This window comes from Vulpes vulpes, chromosome 16 (assembly GCF_048418805.1).
Source record: "Vulpes vulpes isolate BD-2025 chromosome 16, VulVul3, whole genome shotgun sequence".
Lineage (NCBI taxonomy): Eukaryota > Metazoa > Chordata > Mammalia > Carnivora > Canidae > Vulpes > Vulpes vulpes.
Window position 1 is genome coordinate 30,003,171 of NC_132795.1, and position 20,870 is coordinate 30,024,040.

General features: G+C 43.8%; 1 protein-coding gene across 2 annotated transcripts in view; it reads left to right on the forward strand.

The window, feature by feature from the left end:
* Positions 1-1,969: 1,969 nt before the first annotated feature.
* Positions 1,970-20,870, forward strand: part of HIBCH (3-hydroxyisobutyryl-CoA hydrolase) — a 96,041-nt gene continuing 77,140 nt past the window's right edge. The window contains exons 1-2 of one of the 2 annotated variants that reach the window (XM_072741682.1): positions 1,970-2,116; positions 7,003-7,045. In XM_072741682.1, the coding sequence (XP_072597783.1) occupies positions 2,094-2,116; positions 7,003-7,045 (66 nt within the window). In that variant the 5' untranslated portion in view covers positions 1,970-2,093. Of the gene's footprint in view, positions 2,117-2,266; positions 2,704-7,002; positions 7,046-20,870 lie in introns of those variants that run through there. The other variant, XM_026002655.2, reaches the window with a different exon arrangement.

Sequence of the window (20,870 nt, forward strand, 5' to 3'; positions counted from 1 at the left end):
CTGTGTGTGACTATCGTAATTAAAAAATATATATATACCATTTGTAAAAAAATTTTTCCCTATCCTGTGGGTTGTCTGCAACTAGAATTCTTAGTCCTAAATGATAATGAACACTTTTGGAAAACATCTTGGGTTCCATAACTCGCCCAAGGCTCCAAGCTATTAGGATGCTACGGACAGGACTGACTACATAATGAGGAGACTTGCCTACAGCAAAAGGAAAATGTGGGGCATCTTGTTTAAAAATTGTTAAAAGTAGAGCATGAAACCAAGAGCAGGGCCCCTGTAGGCATGAGGCCTTGTGTGAGACATGGACTGCACGCTCAGGAGGCTGTGGCAATAGGGCCGAGTGGGATCTCGGACTGTAGAACAGGAAAAGCTCATGCTTTCCAATAAACTGTAAAACCTTATGGGGCTGAACGATGGGCCCATTCTTTGTGCCCCAGGGCAGGAGGCAGGGCGGCGACGTCAGAGGTAGTATCAGATGTTGCTGTGCTAGAGCTGCTTAAAAACAGGCCAGGAGTTAGTCGTGACCTTGTTTGATGCCTCTTTGTCTTCTATTCGGGGGAGCACTTGGTACTTATATTGGACCAAAGTTAGAAAAGTGAGTCTCGACCAAGGGCTTGATAATAGCATCTTCTTAGACGCTAACTTGCTAAGACTGAGTCCTTGAACTTCCCTCGCTCTGAAATCCCTCCCTTTTAAATTTTTTTTTAAATTCCTTCTTTGCGACCCATGTGTCAGTCCTTCAACGAGGACATCCGCATGCATCTGGGCACAGGGCAGCACCCCCGAGTCACCCTGGGGGCGGATCCCATGGGTGCGGGTAGGTAGGGCACCTTCCGCATGGGGTCCCGCCCTCGTGGGAGCAGTGACCTTCAGCTTCATCCACAAAGACGCAGCCACTGCCTGTCAGCGAGGCGAAGGTCCGCCCTTGAGGAAGACGGGGCCAATCCACAGCCTTTCCCCGAACCCCGAAATACTCCAGTCCCGGGGGGAAGGAGCTTCTGCTGCAGCGAGCTTAGGACTGAACTACGTTAGCGGCCTGCTATCAAGTGCATCTGCTATCAAGTCTCAAAGAAGAGAACACTAAGTTCATATTTTTAATCAAAAGTCTTAAAATCTCGGACGCCCCGGGGGGCTTGGCGGTGGAGCAGCTGCCTCCGGCCCAGGGCGTGACCCCGGGGTCCTGGGTTCGAGTCCCGCGTCGGGCTCCCTGCACGGAGCTGCCTCTCCCTCCGCCTGGGGCTCTCAGGAATAAGTAAATAAAATCTGTAAAAAACCCTTAAAATTCATGCAGCCTTTCATGTCTATCCACGTTAAGGGTTTACTCATTTATTTGAGGGCAGAGGAGACGGAGAACCAGGAGGGAGGACCCCGAGCCGGAGCCCAGCGGGGGCGACCGCACCGCCCCACCACCGGGACTCGGACGCTGCGCCCACGAGCCGCCAGCGCCCCTCGGACGGAACCGCTCCCCGCCCGCCGCCGGCTCCGCCCTGCCACGCGCCGGCCCCGCCCCGCGTCCGCCCCGCTCCGCCCGCTCCCAGCTCCACGTGCCCCGCCCTCGGCCTTCTCCGTCAGCGCCGCTCCCGCTTCCGCCCCGCTTTGCCCCGCTTCCGCCTCGCTCCGCCCCCAACTCCACACGCCCCGCCCCCGGCCTCCTCCGTCAGCCCCGCCCCGTCACCCTCGGCCTCCTCCGTCAGCCCCGCCCCCGCTTCCGCCCCCAATTCCACGCACCCCGCCCTCGGCCTCCGTCAGCCCCGCCCCCTCGCGCTCGGCCTCCCCGTCAGCCCCGCCCCCTCCCGTTCGGCCTCCCCCGTCAGCCCCGCCCCCTCGCGCTCGGCCTCTCCCGTCAGCCCCGCCCCCTCGCGCTCGGCCTCTCCCGTCAGCCCCGCCCCCTCGCGCTCGGCCTCCCCGCCAGCCCCGCCCTCGCTCAGGCCCCGCCCACCCCGCCCCCGCCCTAGCCCGTTTCCTCCCGCGGGGTTCTCGCCCCGCCCCTCAGCTTCCGCCGCGAGGAGGCCTCGGTCGCGGGCCGCTCCGGCCGCGGGCAGGACTGTCTCGGGTGCCCGGCGGCTCGTGCCCCGGTCGCCGCGATGGGGCTGCGGCAGGTGTGGAGGTTCGTGGCGGGGTGAGCGGGCGGGCTGCCCGGCGGCCGGGGTCGCGCGGGGCCTGCGGCCTTGAGGCTTGCAGCGACCCGAGGCGCCGCGGAGCCGACCGGGCCGTGGGTCTGCGTGCGGCCGCCGGCGCGGGGCCAGCCCGGAGGGACCTCGGGGCTCGTGTGCGCGGCCGGGCGCTGGGGCTGGCGCTCGCTGCACCTGCGGGGCGCCTGGGGGCCGCGGGGTCCCTGCCGGTGTGCGGAGCGCAGCTCGGGCCGTGCCAAGGGACTGTGGCCGCCGCGGCCTCGGGAAGCGGGCTGCCGGCCGCACGTGCCTGGGGCGGCTGCGACCGATCCCTTGGGCGGCCACCGGCCTGCTTGCCCCCTGGCTGAGACGCCGCTCCGGAAGGCCCGTTTGCCAACGGAATGGCCGCCCAGAGCCCAGGAGGGCGCCCTTGCGCCCCTCGGTCAAGGCGCAGGCTGGCCAGGGCGGCCCCGGCTCGCTGGGGCTCTGGCCCGAGGTCCTCTCCAGGGCCCGCAGCCCCCTCGCCCCAGCGGGGCAGGGGCCCGGGGCCGCGTCGCCCGGTCCGCAGTAGCCTAACCTGCAGGTGCGTTCAGGAGCAAGGTGCCGCGTGGGCCTCTGGGTGGTGGGCGGGGGCGTCTGGGTGGTGGCTGGCCCGGCCGGACGGGCCCTCTTGAGCTCGGCCTCCTTGGCTTCCCTGGCGGCCCTTGGGCACCTTAGAGGGGACCTTCCAAGTAAAGCACCTCCCCCCAGATGACCCTCCGACGCGCGTGCCTCACCTTGATTCGTCCTAAACGCTAGTGTGGTCCCAACCGCCTGGACGTCTTCTTTGCACATCACCTGTCAGTTTGCACCTAAGTGTAACCCGTACTCATCCGCACTTCCAACTCCTTGGAACTCTCATTCTTCTAGATTTTTAAAGCTCTCCAGGGTCTCCCGCACTCCCAGTCCGTATCTCTTCCTGCTGCTTCAGAGGTTGGATATTCCTCCCCAAATATTTCAGTTGCGCATTTTGCAGAAATATGATTGGCTGCCTTCTTCCTCATGGGCATGGCTTGTGCAGGCGGCTGCAGGGTTAGTCTTGCTAAAGTTCACTCCCGGACCTGCCATTCTTCTGCCCAGAAGTTCTTAAAGGTGTCTTCCTACTTAGGGAATTGAATAAAAATTTCCCCGCTCAGTTTCAAACATTTGGCCCTAATTTGCTGGGTGCGTTCTACAATACTCAGTGTCACATTCTAGCTTGTGGGAGCTCTAGGCACTCTTGTTACCCTGTAGCTGACCTGGACATCTTGATACGTTTTCTTATTAAGGCCCTTGAAGTCCCAAAGGAAAGCAGATAAGAAACAAATATTCAAACAAGTAATACTTAGTTGCAAACTCTGATACGTGTCTTAAAGGGAAACTTCAAGTAGGAGAGAGATTTAGAAGGAAAGAGAGAGGGGTCAGGGAGGCTCTTCAAATAGGCTGATCTTCCAAGTTGTTAGTAGTACTCCGTGCCTTCTCTATCTCTACACTCGGCTGACCTAGCGTTTCAGTTCTTGCTACATAGTTGTTTCAAAAGACTCACTATTTCTCTGTTAAATTTTTCTGTGTTAGGAAACACAGACCCAAGGCCAAGAAGGCAGAGGCCAAGAAGGAAGCATGGAGTAGCGCAGGCCAGATGGCAGCAGTGGGGCCTATGCTCGGTCCACAGGAGCTGGCTCTGCAGCCCAGGCAGGCATTGCTGCCGTTGTAGAATGGAGGCCCCGAGTTTCCATGATTACACGTCTTTCTGGGAAAGTGAATTTTTGGGTGAAATTTCTTGATTTTATTTTTTTTAAGATTTTATTTATTTATTCATGAGAATACACAGAGAGGAGAGAGAGAGATCCTGGGTCTCCAGGATCACACCCTGGGCTGAAGGCAGCCCGAAACCGCTGAGCCCCCCAGGCTGCCCTTAAATGTCTAGTTTTAAACCAGTGCCAGCCGGACAGCACACATGGGTAGATCCAGCAGCACTCAGGTCCCTGGTTTTCTAGTGCAGCTTCTTCATTCCTCGAGGACGGCTAGGAGGGTCTCAGGCCTCCGTGATTGTCTCGCATGTGGCTTTGTACCATATCTTCAGTTTTAACTTTTCTTTCAGACCCCAACCTCTCTCCTTGCTGCTGAATGTCTCCACTAATGCCGATACAGGCTCAAGAAACTGAAAATGGACTTCCCATCGCGTCGTACAAACCAACTAGTTTCCTTGCCGGGAGCCTTTCAGTGCCTGTATTCTCGTAGCTATCCTAGCCTGAACTCTTGGAATCGTTGACAAAGTTCTTTTCTTTTCCATTGAGTTTAACTTCATAATATCTCCTGATAAGTCATTCATTTGATTCTATACCTGCTGATCACCAGTTCATGCCTGAACTACTTGACCTTGGGCTTGATTTTCTGCTCTATTCACCTTCTTCGTTGCCTACTTCTGCTGTAATCTTCATTAAGCACCATTTTCATTATCTCAGTTCCATGAAAAGCCATTTAGTTTTGTCAACTCGTGTGTGATGGATTGGATAACTCCTAAATGCTAATGTTCTCTTCTAAGACCGTTGTTTTTAACTTGAGCATGTATCCGGATCGCCTGGAGGATTTGCTAAGCACAGGTTTCTGGGCTCACTCCACAGTTCCTAGTTCAGTAGGTCTGGGGCGGGGCCAGGAACTTGCATTTCTAACATGTGCCCCTGGGATGTGGATGGTGCTGGTCCAGGACCCACACTTTGAGAACAGGTGTCCCAAGCAGATAAGTTGACCATCATCTGAAGGAAGGAAGTCTGATAAAGTGATTTAGTAAATGAGCAGTAGCTGGAATGTGCGTGTCCTCTTCCCCTCCACCAGGTGGCAGTTCTGGAGCCAACAGGAAGGAGAGAGACCTTCAATTCAGAATTATTTGGGGACTCTGAATATTACAATACATTTTTGAGATGTAAAAGTTAACAGCAGATTTTAAATAATGGTTGAGTAGAAATTGGAACAAAGAAAATTAACATGATTATATAAAGTCTGGTAAGAAACTTCGTTGTACTTAGGTTTTTCTCAAGCTCCTGGGGGCAAATTGCAGTCTTCCCGGGTTCAGTTGCCCTGTTTTTTGAGGTTCCTTTTCCTTTATACCATGGTTGTCGATTTATTTGGGAGGGAACTACCTTGAGCAAAATATGGTGGGGAAAGAATCTCCAACCCTTTTTGTTCCAAATTCATTTTTATCCTTTCCTGTTATAACTTTATGGAATCAACACGGCCATGTTCTGTGGGGGGAGGAAAGAAAAACCCTGAGCTCCCTAGCACTGCTGGAAGCTAGAGGGTGCTGGGCCCCAGTGTAGTCCATAGAATTTTAGCTTTTTTCCTCTGTTTTCTGTATATTGGGCTTAGAAAATACACTGTCTCTGTATGGACAGTTAGCATCTCCCAACACATATCTATTTTCTCGTTTAAAGGAAAAAAAACTTAAAATAGGGTTATAGAAGGTCAGCAAAGGGTGGGTTTGAGACATTTGGGTGAGTTAAGTGGGCATTTTGACAGTGTGGCTTCTCCTTTGGGATGCTTGTGATGTTTAATGGACATCTTTGCAGTTGAAGATAATGCTTTTAAAATAAAATTCTCTCCCGTGATGACCTGAGGTCTGCCACTTGATGGGAAAATTAGAAGAACCTGTAGGACCTTATTTGGAATCGACGTGCTCTATTATCATTTTTGTTTATTTTTATTTTTACTGGAAAGGAAAGACGATTGTCAGTTTTAAAGTTTTAAAAGTGTACAAAGTAGTTTTCTTATAGGAAAACTAAATATGTGCACGTGCACAAATTAGATTGTTATTTACTTCATTTCCAGTTTTTCCCTTATGTAAATAGTCATGAACATTTTTATGAATAAACTTTGATCAAATCTCTGTGACATCCTTATACAAATGCTTTTGAAATTACTGGGTGAAAGGGTATGATCATTTTAAAGGTTGTGGAACTGTATACTTACAGATTGCCTGCTGGAAAGGCAGTCCTAATTATATATTTCACAGCACTATCTGAGGATGCTTGTTCATCTTTACCCACATTTTTTAAATTTAATAGACTTTATTTTTTAGAGCAGTTTTAGGTTTACCAAAGTATTGAGCAGAAAATTGGCAAATGTGTGACGTGTCTCTACCGTTACAGTCATACAGACTAGTTTCACTACTTTAAACGTCCCACGTGTCCTGCCGGTGCTTCTCTCCCACTTCCAAGCCCCTGGTACCACTCATCATTTTACTGTCTCCACAGTTTTGCCATTTTCAGAATGTCCTGTAGTTGGAATTATGTAATTTTCAGATTGGCATCTTTTGGCATGGAATTTATGTAATTTTCAGATTGGCATCTTTTGGCATGGAATTTATGTAATTTTCAGATTGGCATCTTTTGCTCAGCATTTAAGATTTCTGTATGTCTTTTTGTGGAATGATAGATGCTTTCTTTTCGTTGCTGGGTGGTATCCCAGTATGTGGGCACACCACCAGTTTGTTCATTCACCTGTTGGAGGACCTCTTGATTACTTCCACATTTGGCCTATTATAAATAAAGTTCCATAAAAATTCATGTGCACGGCTTTTTGTGTACATAAATTTTCAATTCACTTGGGTAAATACCAGGGAGTGCAGTTGCTGGATTATATGGTAAAATATGTTTAGTTTCATAAGAAACTGTCAAATTGTCTTTCAAAGTGGCTGTACTATTTCGTGTTCTTACCACAATGAATGAGAGTTAAACCTTTAAGAAAACCTCTTCTTTTCTAATACCTTTAAGAAGAGTCTAAAATAAAAGGAAAGAAATTTGATATTTATACATTGAGACCTAACTGCCCACATTCCTGTGTTCATTGTATTCTACGTCTGTTTCAGGTTTAATTCATTCAGAAGGACTAATGTCATACTGCAACATTTGGTAAGTTTGGATTTTGTTTTGTTGGCATTATTAGGTTGTGACGTGTAATGTAAAGCATCATTATTAAGGAAATAGAGGAATACTGGCAGATTTTGTGGGACCTTCATGCAACACGGTTCCCCATTTTAGAGTGACACAACTTGTAAGAGATGGTTTAAGGTTATGAATTAGAGCATGGACCTTTAAGTCAGAATGCTTGGGTTTCAGTAGTGAATCTACTACTTAATCTTGGGTAGATTACATCATCTCTCTCAGCTTCCTTTTAGACATTGCAAAATGGGGGATAATAGCATCTATCTCAGAGTGCTTATTAATAATAAATAATTCAAAAATGTAGCACCAGTGCTTAGCATATAATCATTTTATACTTGCTAGCTACTGTTTGTACCTCTAATAGTACTCTTCCAAAGCTTAGATGCCCTTAGTACCCTTTCAGAGCTTAGATGTTTTTAGTTTACCATTTTGCAAGGAAGAAATAATTTTTATTCATTTTTGTATCTCTGTGCTATGGACTGAATCTCTATATCATCCCAAAATTCATATATTGAAGTCTAATCCCCAGTGTGATGCTGTTTGGAGGTGGGGCCTTTAAGGGATGATTAGGTCAGGAAGGTGCTATTCTTATGAATGGACATAAGAATGTCCATTCATGAGATCAGTGTCCCTATGAGAGAGACTGCAGAGAGCTTTCTTATCTCTTTTGCCTTGTGAGGGAATGGAATCAGTGTCCCTATGAGAGAGACTGCAGAGAGCTTTCTTATCTCTTTTGTCTTGTGAGGGGGGACGCAGCAAGAAGACAGCCTTCTGTGAACCAGGAAAAGGGACTTAACGAGACACTGAATTTGCCTGTGCCTTGATCTTGGACTCTAGAGTTGTGAGAAGTGTTGTATAAGCCACCTTGTCTGTGATATTTTTGTTAGAGCAGCCCAAATGGATTAAAATACTCTTGTATAGCCTGACAAGTACCTTGCACATAAAAATAAGTCACTCTGATATAGCACTTCCTGTATGCCAGGTGCTCTTGCAACTACTTGATACGTATTAGCTCAGTTGATTCTTATGGTCCTACAGAGTAATACTACAGATCTTTTATCTGTAATTCTGAAACCTCAAAACCATAAGTTTGTGATTAGTTTGTGATAAGTGCATTTTGTGACAAAACTCTGACCTGAGGGACACTGAGGGTGGCTCAGTGGTTGAGTGTCTGCCTTTAGCTCAGGTGATGATCCTAGAGTCCTGGGATCTAGTCCCATATTGGGCTCCCTGCATGGAGCCTGCTTCTCCCTCTGCCTGTGTCTCTCCCTCTTTCTCTGTGTCTCTCATGAATAAATGAATAAAATCTTTAAAAAAAAATCTGACCTGAATGTACTTGAAGCTCATTTTTCTTTAACCTAACAAGTACAAATATTCATAGTTTGGTGCAGAAGTGTTAAAGCATTTTATTGCAATGTACTGATCAGATTCCACTTGGGATGTTTTTTATAGTACTCCTATGTATTGTGTTACCTTTCTAAAATCTAGAAAATTAAAAAAAAAAAAAAAATAAAATAAAATCTAGAAAATTTTCTGCATTTCAAAACACATCTGGACCCAAGGGATTTTGGTTAAGGGATTATGGCCTTATCCCTATTTAATGGACCAGAAATTGAGGGACAGAGAGACTATGTAATATGCTGGTAAATAGAAGGTGGCATTTGAATGCAGTCTGGCTCCACAGACTTTGCTATTGCACTGTACAGCCCAAGGCAGAGTGGGCATTAAGTAACTATTGCAGAATGTGTCTCAGTTAAGCCTAAGTAGAGATGGGCAAATGAAGACTGGAGTATCCCCTCCTACCCTTAATTATTTTAGTCAGCCATATACACGGGAGTTGAGGAGTTAAAACTTAAAACAGTGTTGCTGATTCATATTTACACATATGTCCACAGGAAGAACAGAAAGACACGACTTAAGGCATAAACCACATTGAGGGAAGGAAGGTAAACTGAATTTTCATCACCGTCTGAGGGCTGAATGGTTTTAGCTCCCAGTGTTGGCTTTTAGATGTGCTTCAGAGATAGGCTGTATCCCAAGCAGGCCTTCTGTGACCCTCTAAGAAAGCCAGTAGAACAAGAGCCCTTATTATTTCATTATGAAGGGATGGAAACATGCCATTATAGCAGAACTGTTGGCAGAGTTATAAGAGGTGTACAGGATTGATTTGTGATAATAGTATGACATTCCTAGTAACTCTTCAAAGATTCTAGTTGGAGACCTGAACCTGGAAAGGAGGGCAAAGTTCTGCATTTCTGCAGATAGGGTTTATCAACCTAATGCAAACTAGGGGAACCTATTAATGAGGTCTCATTTGTATCCATTGGCTGATGTGGATGTATTTTTGCAAAACTATTCAAAGATTTCTTCTTTCTTCCTCCATAATCTATTTTATTTTATTTTTTCATAATGTTCTATTTTAAACTCTTACACAGCAGTTTATGTGTAGAAGCTCATTTCTTCCATATAATTTTGACCTGGATATGGAGAAAACTGTGGTTTTCTTTCTGAAAGGAGTTCTTTTCTCTATGAAGGTATACCGGTTGGACTGCATGAAATGATGCAACACATTTCATTTTCATGACAGCAATCAGGTTCTATTCTATTTAGATGATCTAGAATCCATGTCAACCAATTTATAGTCTGTGCTTCTTGAACAGATGTACATTATTGCTTGTCTTTGTATGAAAGAACTCAGTACTTTGAGATACTGTTATGAAAAAGACCATTCCTGACCTCAAGAAATTAATAGTCTAATAAAAAGAGACAGAAATATTTACTAACAAAGTGGGATAAAAAGGCCAAATAAATTAGAGGTGTGAACAAAGGTAGAATAGGTTGATGTTGACTTTATAACCAATGAAAGCTTACTGGAGGAAAGTCATTTAATCTGGGCTTTGAAGAACAATTATGGTTTCAACACATAGAGATGGGAGTAAGTGAAAGTTCATATAGTAATGCTGCGGTGATTCTGTTGTCTCCGTTTTACAATGCAGACTCTGAAGCTCTGAGAATAACTTGCCTTGAATAACTGGATGTACAGTATTGAGTGGCTAAACTAATGTTTGGGTCTGTAAAGTCTCAACTATTTAGTCTCAAACTAATGTTTGGGACTCTAAAATCTGTTTTCTGTTGCACAATATGCTTGTTCTAAGTGGCAAGAATGGTGAAATAGGAGAATGGAGGTTACATTCAGGGCTTTCTGAGTATCCATTATAAGGAGTGCTGAGCAGTGGTGGGCACCATTTACCTGGGATCGGGGGTGGGGAGACATGCCAAGTAACTTGGATGTCTTTAAAATTAATAGGGAATCATTGGCCATTTTTAAAAAAGATTTTATTTATTCATTCATGAGAGACACAGAGAGAGGTAGAGACACAGGTAGAGGGTGAAGCAGGCTCCATGCAGGGAGCCTGATATGGGACTCAATTCTGGGACCCCAGGGTCATGCCCTGAGCCGAAGGCAGATGCTCAACCTCTGAGCCACCCGTGCATCCCTCCCACAATGTTCTTGAAGGCTGTAACGTGTTTTCCAAAATGTAGCCTGCAAAATACAAGTCCCAAGAGGCAAATATTCCATGAAAAAGTTTTTTAATCAAGCGAGAAAACTGCTTATTGTATTTTAAAAGTTTACGTTTAATATTTGCATGGTATATACTAAAATGTATTATGGGAATGAAACTTATTTACATTGGCTTAAGTTTTTTCCCAAACTACTTTGAGTCCACATAGTAGCAGTAATCATCCTTTTGCACACCTTGGGAAATGTTGCTACTATGGATTTCACCAGAATAGTTCCATGTTCCAGTAGAGTAGATATTCTAAAGTTGTAAATGTCTTAGGGGTTTTATTTTGGGAGACTTCATGTATTCAGTTCAGCACAGAGCTGTGTGTTGATGGTGTTCATACATTTAAGCCAGTTTCCTTCACATTTCTCTTTTGAACAGATGTAAATAATGGGTCACGTAGGCATTACAGGAGTGGAAAAAGTTCTGTGGAGTGGTTTTAAGTGGGCAAGATGATATGTCATCTGAAGAAGATGATTGGCCGAGTCAGTTCAGGGGGTATAATGGTTAGAGCTTTCGTTCTAGAATGAGATAAACCTGGATTTGAATCTTGGTCCTGCCCCAGAGCTGTGTGACTCTAGGCAAATGTTCTAACTTCTCTGGGCCTCAGCTTCCTTATCTGTGGAAAGGAGTTCTTAGTATATAACTCATTAGGGGAGTTTTGAGGATTAAGTGAAGAGTTTAGTCAAGTATTTAGTGTAGTCTTTTAAATAGCAAAAGATAACCATAAGGAACAGCTTTTGCTGATTGCCTAAGAAAATATTTGAAAATAAAAGTAAATGTGAACCTGTTGTCTTTTCTAGATATACCATAAAGGTTTAAGAACATTTAAAAGGTTTAAATCACTTTTCCTTCTTTATAATGGCTCTGGCTGGAAACATTTTTCTTTCTCCTCTCTGTTCCTCTTTATCTCTTTTGTCTCCCCCTTTCCCCTCCGAACTTTGGGTTGTATGAGAATTTCATTTCTGATTCTAGCCTCTATAATGTTTTCTATAATGATAAATTTTTCTTCATAGAAACCTTTTCTAGGACTTAGGTAAACATTTTTGACATTTTTGGAAAAGGGATTTAATTTTTTATGTACCTAAATTATGCTAATAGTGGAAACTTCATCTTTTTTTCTTTTACCCTTTTGCTTGAATAATTTTGATTAATGACTAATAGTTGTTTTCAGGTTTTGAGAAGGCTATGAATTTTTCAGGTAGGAAAAAAAAAACTATCCATTCATTTACATCATTCCAGTGGCATTAACAAGAGATTCTATAATATTCTTTGCTCAAAATCTGATCCTCTGTAAATGTCCTACAAAAACTCTTGCCTTAAAAATGTTCCCGCATCATTGTAAGAACAAAAATCGAAAATTACTCCATGTTTATCAATAGGGGACTGATGAAGTTGATATGTAAGAATGCACAGCTGTTAAAAGCAAGTAGGTACCATGGATGCACAATCAGCAAAATCCTGGGAAATTTTATAGGTTAAGTGGCCTGTTGTTTTCAGAAATTGTAATGAAAAGAAAGGGATAAGGGGAGAACTTTGTGGATTAAAAGACTTGGAAAACAGGGGTACCTGGACAGCTCAGTTGGTTAAATGTCTGACTCTTGATTTTGTTTCAGGCCATGATCTCAGGGTTGTGAGATCAAGCCCTGCATTTGGCTCAGTGTTGGGCATGGAGCCTGCTTAAGATTCTTTCTCCCCAGCTCCTTCTGCGCCCACCCCCCATCTCCTCTTAAAAAAAAAAAGACTTGAAAAATCTATTCATTAAAAAAAAAAAAAAAACAACAGTGTGTTTCTGAATGTACTCTTTCTGTTTACTATAAAAACCAGGATAGTTATATTTTTACAGAGATGGAGAGGCTGTGATGGAGGGCCAAGGGCTTTTGGGGCTGGCTAGACAACGCTGGGTTTGGGATTTGATTTTTACCCCAATTACAAGCTAATAGCCTTTTACTATTTCATGGATGCTGGTGGAAGATATGAGACTCTTGAATTAGAGATGAAGGATTCTGTTATTAGTGGCATACTGAGCAGCCTTGAGCATCACGTTTGTATTGGTTTCCCTGGCTCCCCACGTTCCACAGGGGTGACATGGGAGGCCCAGATGAATGCTTGCATATGTGGTGGGTTGCATTACATGACAGCAGTGTTGACTACGGGTCGTTTGCTGGCTTGTAGCAACCCTGAAAATGACCCAGGCAAAGAGAGGGGTGAGGCTCAGGGCGTAGACAGCATAAGGTGCAATGAGTCTGCAGGGCCCATGCAGATAGCTTCTTCTAACAGCCAAGTTGGAATAGGGTCACTGCAGACATAAATCATTAAAACGAGGTCATACTCGACTAGGGATTACTGAACCAACCCAATATGACTGTTGTCCTTGTATAAAGGGAAAACTTGGAGACAGGTATACCGGGAGAATGCCACGTGAAGAGTGGAACTGGGCCGCTAGAAGCCAAGGAACATCCCGAAGCTACACCAGCCTGGAACAGATCCTTCCCCTATAGCTACCTTTAAAGGAAGTGTGGTCCTGCTGATACCCCCATCTCAGGCTTCTGGCCTCCAGACCTGTGAGACAATAGGCTTCTGTTGTTGAAGCTACTTAGTTTGTGGTACTTTGTTACAAAGTCCTAGCAAATGAATACAATTTCGATGGTACTTTCGTCAAAATTAAGAACATTGATATATTACTATTCATTTTATTTTATTTTATTTTATTTTATTTTATTTTATTTTATTTTATTTTATTAACTTTATTTTTTTTTATTTATTTATCATAGGCACACAGTGAGAGAGAGAGAGGCAGAGACAGGCAGAGGGAGAAGCAGGCTCCATGCACCGGGAGCCTGACATGGGATTCGATCCCAGGTCTCCAGGATCGCGCCCTGGGCCAAAGGCAGGCGCTAAACCGCTGCGCCACCCAGGGATCCCTACTATTCATTTTAAACCTTATCTGGATTTTTCCATTAACTTTCTGTTCCAGGATCCAATCCAGGATATTATATTGCATCTCCTTGTCATGTCTCCTTAGTCTCTTCTGGTCTATGATAGTTTGAGTCTTATTTTTTATGACCTTGAAAATTTGGGGAGTATTGGCCAGGTAGCCTATAGTGTATCCTCTAATCTGGGGGGTGTCGGGTGTTTTTGTTTTGTTTTTAATAATTAAACTGCAGTTAAAATTATTTTCGGAGAGAATAATGCAAAGGAAAAGCCCCCTTCTCATCACGCTGTAACAGAGAATATCTGTGGGTTTTGACAAATGCACCAGCGATGCATGGCAGTCACACAACATAGCTGGTGATGCTGACCTTTATCACTTGGTTAAAGTTGTGTTTATTGAGTTTCTCCTCTCTAAAGTTATCATTTTCTCCTTTTCACATTCTATTCTTTGGAAGCAAGTTCTGTCCCTGTTCTGTAGGATAGATCATTCTGCATTTATTCAGTTATTTATATCACAGTGGACTCACTTATTTTATACTTTGGGTTATGCTCTGATGTTACGTTATGTTGTTACTCAGATTCTACTAGCTTTGTCCATTAGGAATTCCTTTATTTTGGCTCTTCTGTCCACAGGTTTCTGTATAAAAGTAAATTTTTAATTCACTTAGGTAAATACATAGGGATGCAACAGCTGGGTTGGATGGTAAGTCTATGTTTAACTTTATAAAAATTTGCCACATTGTCTCCCAAAGTGGTCATATCATTTTACATTCTCACCAACAAATAATGAGAATCTGTTCTGTTTTTTTGGCAGCATGTTATTATCTATTTTGGATTGTAGCCATTTTAATGTGTGTAGTGATATCTCATTGTGGGTTTTGTTTTTTTTTTAAGATTTTATTTATTTATTCATGAGAGAGAGAGAGAGAGAGGCAGAGACACAGGTAGAGGGAGAAGCAGGCCCCATTCAGGGAGCCCGACGTGGGACACGATCCCGGGACTCCAGGATCAGGCCCTGGGCTGAAGGCAGATGCTTCACTGCTGAGCCACCCAGGCGTCCCTCTCATTGTGGTTTTAGTTTGCATTTTGGTGTAATGATCTTCTGATGATTTTGACCATTTCCTGTGTTTATCATCCCTCTATCTTTGGTGAAGATACTCAAATTTTTTTTGCCCAGTTTAATATTGGATTATTTTTCTTACTGAGGATTTTGTTGTTATTGTTTGTTTTGAGAGAGAGTGTGGGTGGGTTGTGGGGAGGGGCAGAGGGAGAGGAAGAGAGAGAATCTTAAGCAGTCTTCATGCTCAACATGGAGCCCAGCAAGGGCCTCAATCTCTTGATCCTAAGATCATGGGATGCATAGGGATGCAACAGCTTGGTTGGGTGGTAAGTCTATGTTAGGTATGTCAGGTAAGTCTACCTGAGCCACCTGGGTGCCCTTTTCTTACTGAGTTTTAAGAGTTGTTTTATATTCTTGATGTGAGTCCTTTATCAGATAATATGCAAGTATTTTCTTCCAATTTCTGGCCTTTCATTTTCTTAATAGTCTATTTTGCAGAATAGAAATTTTTAATGTTTATCAATGTTTTTCTTTTAAGGATCATGCTTTTGGTATTGTATCACATTAACCTTAATGTTTGGGAAGCACTGTGAACCAGAGTTTAAGGGATGTGACTCTCAGAAGTGTTCTTGTCCCTCCCCCAGGGATAGGCTGCTTTTTTCCTCCTTTTCCTTTTCCCTCGGTGTCTTTTCCCCAGTTGTGGTTGGTTAACACTGAAATCCTTGGCTTTGAGATTAAGGCTTTAATTATGTAGGCCTCTATTTCCTTCCCCCACTGTAGTGAGGCTCCACCAGAACCCTGGGCTGCAGGCTTTGAAGTCCTTCCTCACTCCTCTGTAGATTTAGCCTTTTGTTTTGTATGGAAGATGAGAGGAAAGGATTTAGTGTACTTGCTGTTTCCCTACTCCAGCCAGCACCACACCGGGGAGCTTTCTCCAGTCTTCCTTGGGAGAGCCTGGTTGGGTTCCAGGAGGAAAAGCTAGCCAGAATGGAAATCCCTGCATGACTGTAACCCCCCATGAGCTTCATACTATTTGATTTGCCCACACTTGGCCTCTAGCAAGTCATCAAAAATTCTAATTAATCTTCCTGAAAGCTTTTGCCTGAAATAAGCAAATATTCTGGTCCTGTGTCTCATTGAACGCACCAGTTATTCTCCAGATTTTATTGCAGTCATGTGACCTCTGTTATCTGAGCTTATCAGAAGCCATTACTTTGCAATCTGCTCATCCTTCTTTCTTGTTACAAGGTCAGGATGAGCATCTTTTCAGCTCTCAACATCTCTGAGCTGAAGCCAAATACTAAAGTTTTGAAGGATTGCCTCTGGTATTGGGTGCTAATTTTCATTTTCAGTGAAAATCATCATGAAATTGTTTTGTAGGTGCTGGTAAACCTGACTTGGTTCAGACAGAAATTTAGTATGGGGAGAAATTTTAATAATACTTAACATGTTTGTATGATATTAAAACTTATGTTTGTATTTTAAAATTTAGAATGATGTGGGGATCTAAAAGTGTGGCTTTTTTTAGTCTATCATCTGTCTTTTCATTTGAGTAAGGGTTAATCCAGGAAGTAGAACCACTGTGGGTATTGAAGAGGAGCAGTTGTCTGGTCCTTTGAACACAGCTAGATAAATATCAAATCGTTCTGAGCGCCCAGAAGTCGATCTGAAGACTGAAGAACAAACTGCAAAACTAGAGGGAGAAAAGAGGTCATGTAGGAGATGTGGATACCTCATTTGGAGGAATAAAGAATCACGAGTGCTTCAGAGAGGAGGGAGCCCTGATCAGAGAGAAAGGAAAGAGAGACAAAGGGCAAACGCAACTGTGCACACAGAGTGCAGGGCAATGCACAAGAAGAGCACTTCCCCAAAACAAGAGGGGCTGATAATCGCAAGTTTTTACAAGCAGCAGAGCTCAAAGTCTGAAATGTTAGAAGTCCCTGCCTGTACTGGGGTGGAGCCTGGCAGGTATAGAGGTGCTTTGTAGAGAAGAAGGGCACGAGCCTGGAAGTCGACAGCGTGGTCTGAGGATCCCCAGGGTTACACTGGGAGAGGCAGTTCCCCTTCTTGGAGTGTATTTGGGAGACATGGCACTGCCTCTTCAGGAACAAAAGAGCCAGTGGGTGCCATTCAGTTACCCTATTCATTAGCATAGGAGTAGAGGCAGCTGCTGAGGGCAGCTAACCTAGATGCTAGCCTTTTGCTGTGCTTTACCATAAACTCCAAGCTCCTGTGCATTTGTGCAACTGCCCTACTGGGACAAACTGGCACCAGCCACAGCCTGGTGAGACCTTCCCCCAGAGGATCAGTGCAGTTTGGTGCCATGTGTCCCTAAAATGTGGAGTTTTGAAATCCAGTCAGTGTGCTTGAAATAAAACACAGAAGCACTAAGCCACCGGGTGAGCAGACAACTCAGACAGAGACAGGATGAAGTCAGGGATCTGAGAGAAGCCTGGGACAAATGAGAGATTGTTTTTTCTTTTGTGAGGGCTTGCTGAGCAGTGGCAGGCAGAAACTCTGCTCTCTGGGGACAAGAGAGCTGGCTGATATTATTTTTACCCCCACCCATCAGCACAGACGGTCTTTTGTGAACAGCACAATGCCCACAGTCGGGCTTGAGCCACATACACCAAGCCTCGCCTCCCTGTACAGTGTTATTGTTTTTTGCTAGGGCAAATGTGCCTGAAAGAGCAGCAGCAAGCCCCTTCCCTAGAAGACCAGCACAACCTCCCCCTCTCCTCCACTGACCATAGGGTGCTGCAAAGCTTCAGCTCTAGGGGAAATAGGATCCCACCTCTTTTTAAGAAGCTGACCAAAACACATTGAGTTAAAACTTGCCACACAGTGGACAAGTCCAGATATTTCCCACTGCAGGTAGGGAGAAACTCTGCAGAGGACTGACCTGAGGGAAAGAGCAGTGAAAACACAACAGCAGATTGCAGACAGGGTACACCAGAAATCCTTCCTGAAATGTCAGGCCCTGGGCATTCTATGCCCTCTTCTTAATAAAGCCATTACTCTCAGGAGCAGGAAACAGAGCAGGCTTTCCTGACACAGATACCTAGGCAAAATGTCAAGATGGAGGAATTCATCCCAAAAGAAAGAACAAGAAGAGGTCATGGCCAGGGATCTAATCAAAACATATATAAGTAATATGCCTGAACCAGAATTTAAAACAACAATCATAAGGATATTAGCTGGGTTTGAGAAAAGTATAGAAGACACCAGGGAGTCCCTTGCCACAGAGATAAGAGGCCTAAAAACTAGTTAGGCCAGTATAAAAAAATGCCATAACCAAGATGCAAAACTGATGTAGATGTAATAACCAAAAGGATAGAAGAGGCAGAGGAATAAATAAGAGATTTGCAAGATAAAATTATGGGAAATAATGAAGCTGAGAGGTGCCTTGTGGCTCAGTTGTTTAAGTGGCTGCCTTCTGCTCAGGTCATGATCTCCCGGCCCTGGGATCAGGCCTGTGTCAGACTTCTCCCTCTGCCTCTGCCCTTCCCCCAGTTGTGTGCATGCTCTCTTTTTCTCCCTCTCTCTCTCAAATAAAATCTTAGAAGAATGAAGCTGAAAAGAACTCAGGGAAAGAAAAATATTGGATCATAAGTGTAGATTTAGGGAACTCAGCAAATCCCAAAAGAGTAATGACATTTGTATCATAGGAGTCCCAGAAGAAGAAGAAGAGGGGAAAAGAGATAAAAAAAAGTTTATTTGGAGAATGTTCATGTGCACTCAAAAAGAATGTGTATTCTGTTTTAGGGTGAAGTGTTCTGAATATATCTATTAGGTCCATCTGGTCCAGTGTGTCATTCAAAGCCCTTGTTTCCTTGTTGATTTTCTGCTTAGATAATCTATCCGTTTCTGTAACTGGTGTGTTAAAGTTTCCTATTGTATTATTATCAATGAGTTTATTTGAGCAAATATAACTGAGAGTTTCCCTAATTTGGGGAAGGAAACAGACATCCAAATCCAGGAGATATAGAGAACTCCCATCAAAATCAAAAGTAGGCCAACATCAAAACATGTCATAGTAAAATTTGCAAAATACAGAGATAAGGAAAGAATCCTGAAAGCAGGAAGAGAAAAGAAATCCCAAACCTACATTGGAAGACAAGGTGGGCAGCAGATCTTTCCACAGAAATTTGGCAGGCCAGAAGGGAGTGGCAGGATATATTCAATATGCTGAATGGGAAAAATATGCAGCCAGGAATACTTCATCCAGCCAAGCTGTCATTCAGAATAGAAGGAGAGATAAAGAGTTTCCCAGACAAACACTAAAGGTATTCATGACCACTAGACCAGCCCTGTAAGAAATATTAAACGGGACTCTTTGAGTGGGAAAGAAAGACCAAAAGCAACTAAGACTGGAAAGGAACAGAGAAAATCTCCAGAAACACCAACTTTACAGGTAATAAAATGGCACTAAATTCATATCCATCAATAATCACTCTGAATATAAATGGACTAAATGCTCCAATCAGACATAGGATATCAGAATGGATTAAAAAAAAAAAAAAACCCAAGACCCACCTACATACTGCCTACAAGAGACTCATTTTAGACCTAAAGACATTTGCAGATTGGAAGTGAGGGGATAGAAAACCATCTGTCCCACTAATGGACATTAGAAAGCCACTTATATCAGACAGACTAGATTTTAAACCAAACACTGTAACAAGAGATGAAGAAGAACATTATATCATAATAAATGGGTCTATCCAACAAGATGATCTAACAACAAATATTTATGCCCCAACTTGGGAGCAGCCAAATATGTAAATCAATTAATAACAAATATAAACTCATTGATAATAATGCAATACTAGACTTTAACACACCCTTACAGCAATGGACAGATCATCTAAGCAGAAAATCAACAAGGAAAATCATTCAAGGACTTTGAATGACACACTGGGCCAGATGGACCTAACAGATATATTCAAAACATTTTATCCCAAAGCAGCAGAATACACATTCTTTTTGAGCACACATGGAACATTGTCCAGAATTGATCACATACTGGGTCACGAATCAGGCCTCAACAAGTACAAAAAAGTCTGAGACCATCCTATGCATATTTTCCAACCATAACGCTGTGAAACTTGATGTCAGCCACAGGAAAAAAATTTGGAAAGGCCACAAATACATGAAGGTTAAAGAACAGCCTACTAAATAATGAATGGGTTAACCAGGAAATTAAAGAAGAAATAAAGAAAAATACATGGAAACAAATGAAAATGAAAACATGACAGTCCAAAACCTTTGGGATACAGCAAAAGAGGTCATAAGAGAAGTATATAGGCCTACCTCAGGAAGCAAGAAAAGTGTCAAAGGGGAGCGGAATATACCACCTTTAAAAACATCACTTTGACATGTGAATTATTTTGAGCTGAAGGCAGTCAAGATCCAGGAGACTCAGGAAGAGCTTTTTACTTCCCTCTCAACTGCCTGAAAGAAACTAGAAAGGAGGATTGTTACTAGGAACAGAGCAGGGATACGCGGAGTATAACTTCTTATATTTGAGACTTATCTGCATGGCAGGGCAAACACTTGCTTACCAGACATTTGCTCTTTTTACTTCTGGGTGAATTGCTGTCCTTCCCATTTGAAGTACCAGACCCAGTTTCTTTCCTAATGTCAGGATGGTTTATGAGCCCCAGTTACCTGGCTGCCTTTGGGTCTCACACATCTTTGTGGAGCCCCCGTAAGAAATGAAAATTTTCTACTGTTAATCTGTCTATATTAGTCTTAGCTAAGAATCTGGAAGGGTAGAGGGAAAATTATTTTTCCTCCCCTGCAGTTTTGTGAAATAAAAAGATTATGGGAATAAGAACTTCCACAGTACTGACAGAAGCTATGAAAGGGCCTAGAGGGGGAGTTGGAGGGTCAGAAAAGTTACTCACCATCTACCTTCTCACCTACTAACACAAGTGGATCAGTAGGTACTTGGAAGAAAATCTGAGAAGCCCGGCACTTCCAGCTGCTAGAGTCAGACTGCGAAGGAGAGGCAGTAGCTGAAGTCTGGGGAGGGCTGTGTCTGCTTGTGGACTTGGCATCCCTTTTGGTCTGCTTTCTTTTGTGATTTTTATGTATAGTTTTCTTCTACCATATTTTTTTTTTTTTTTAGTACCAACAAGGTATGAAAACAAGTCATATGACTTAATACTTTTTTTGAGATTAAAAAAATGTATTGCTATTTCTAAAAGGTAGAACTTAGAGGATGAGT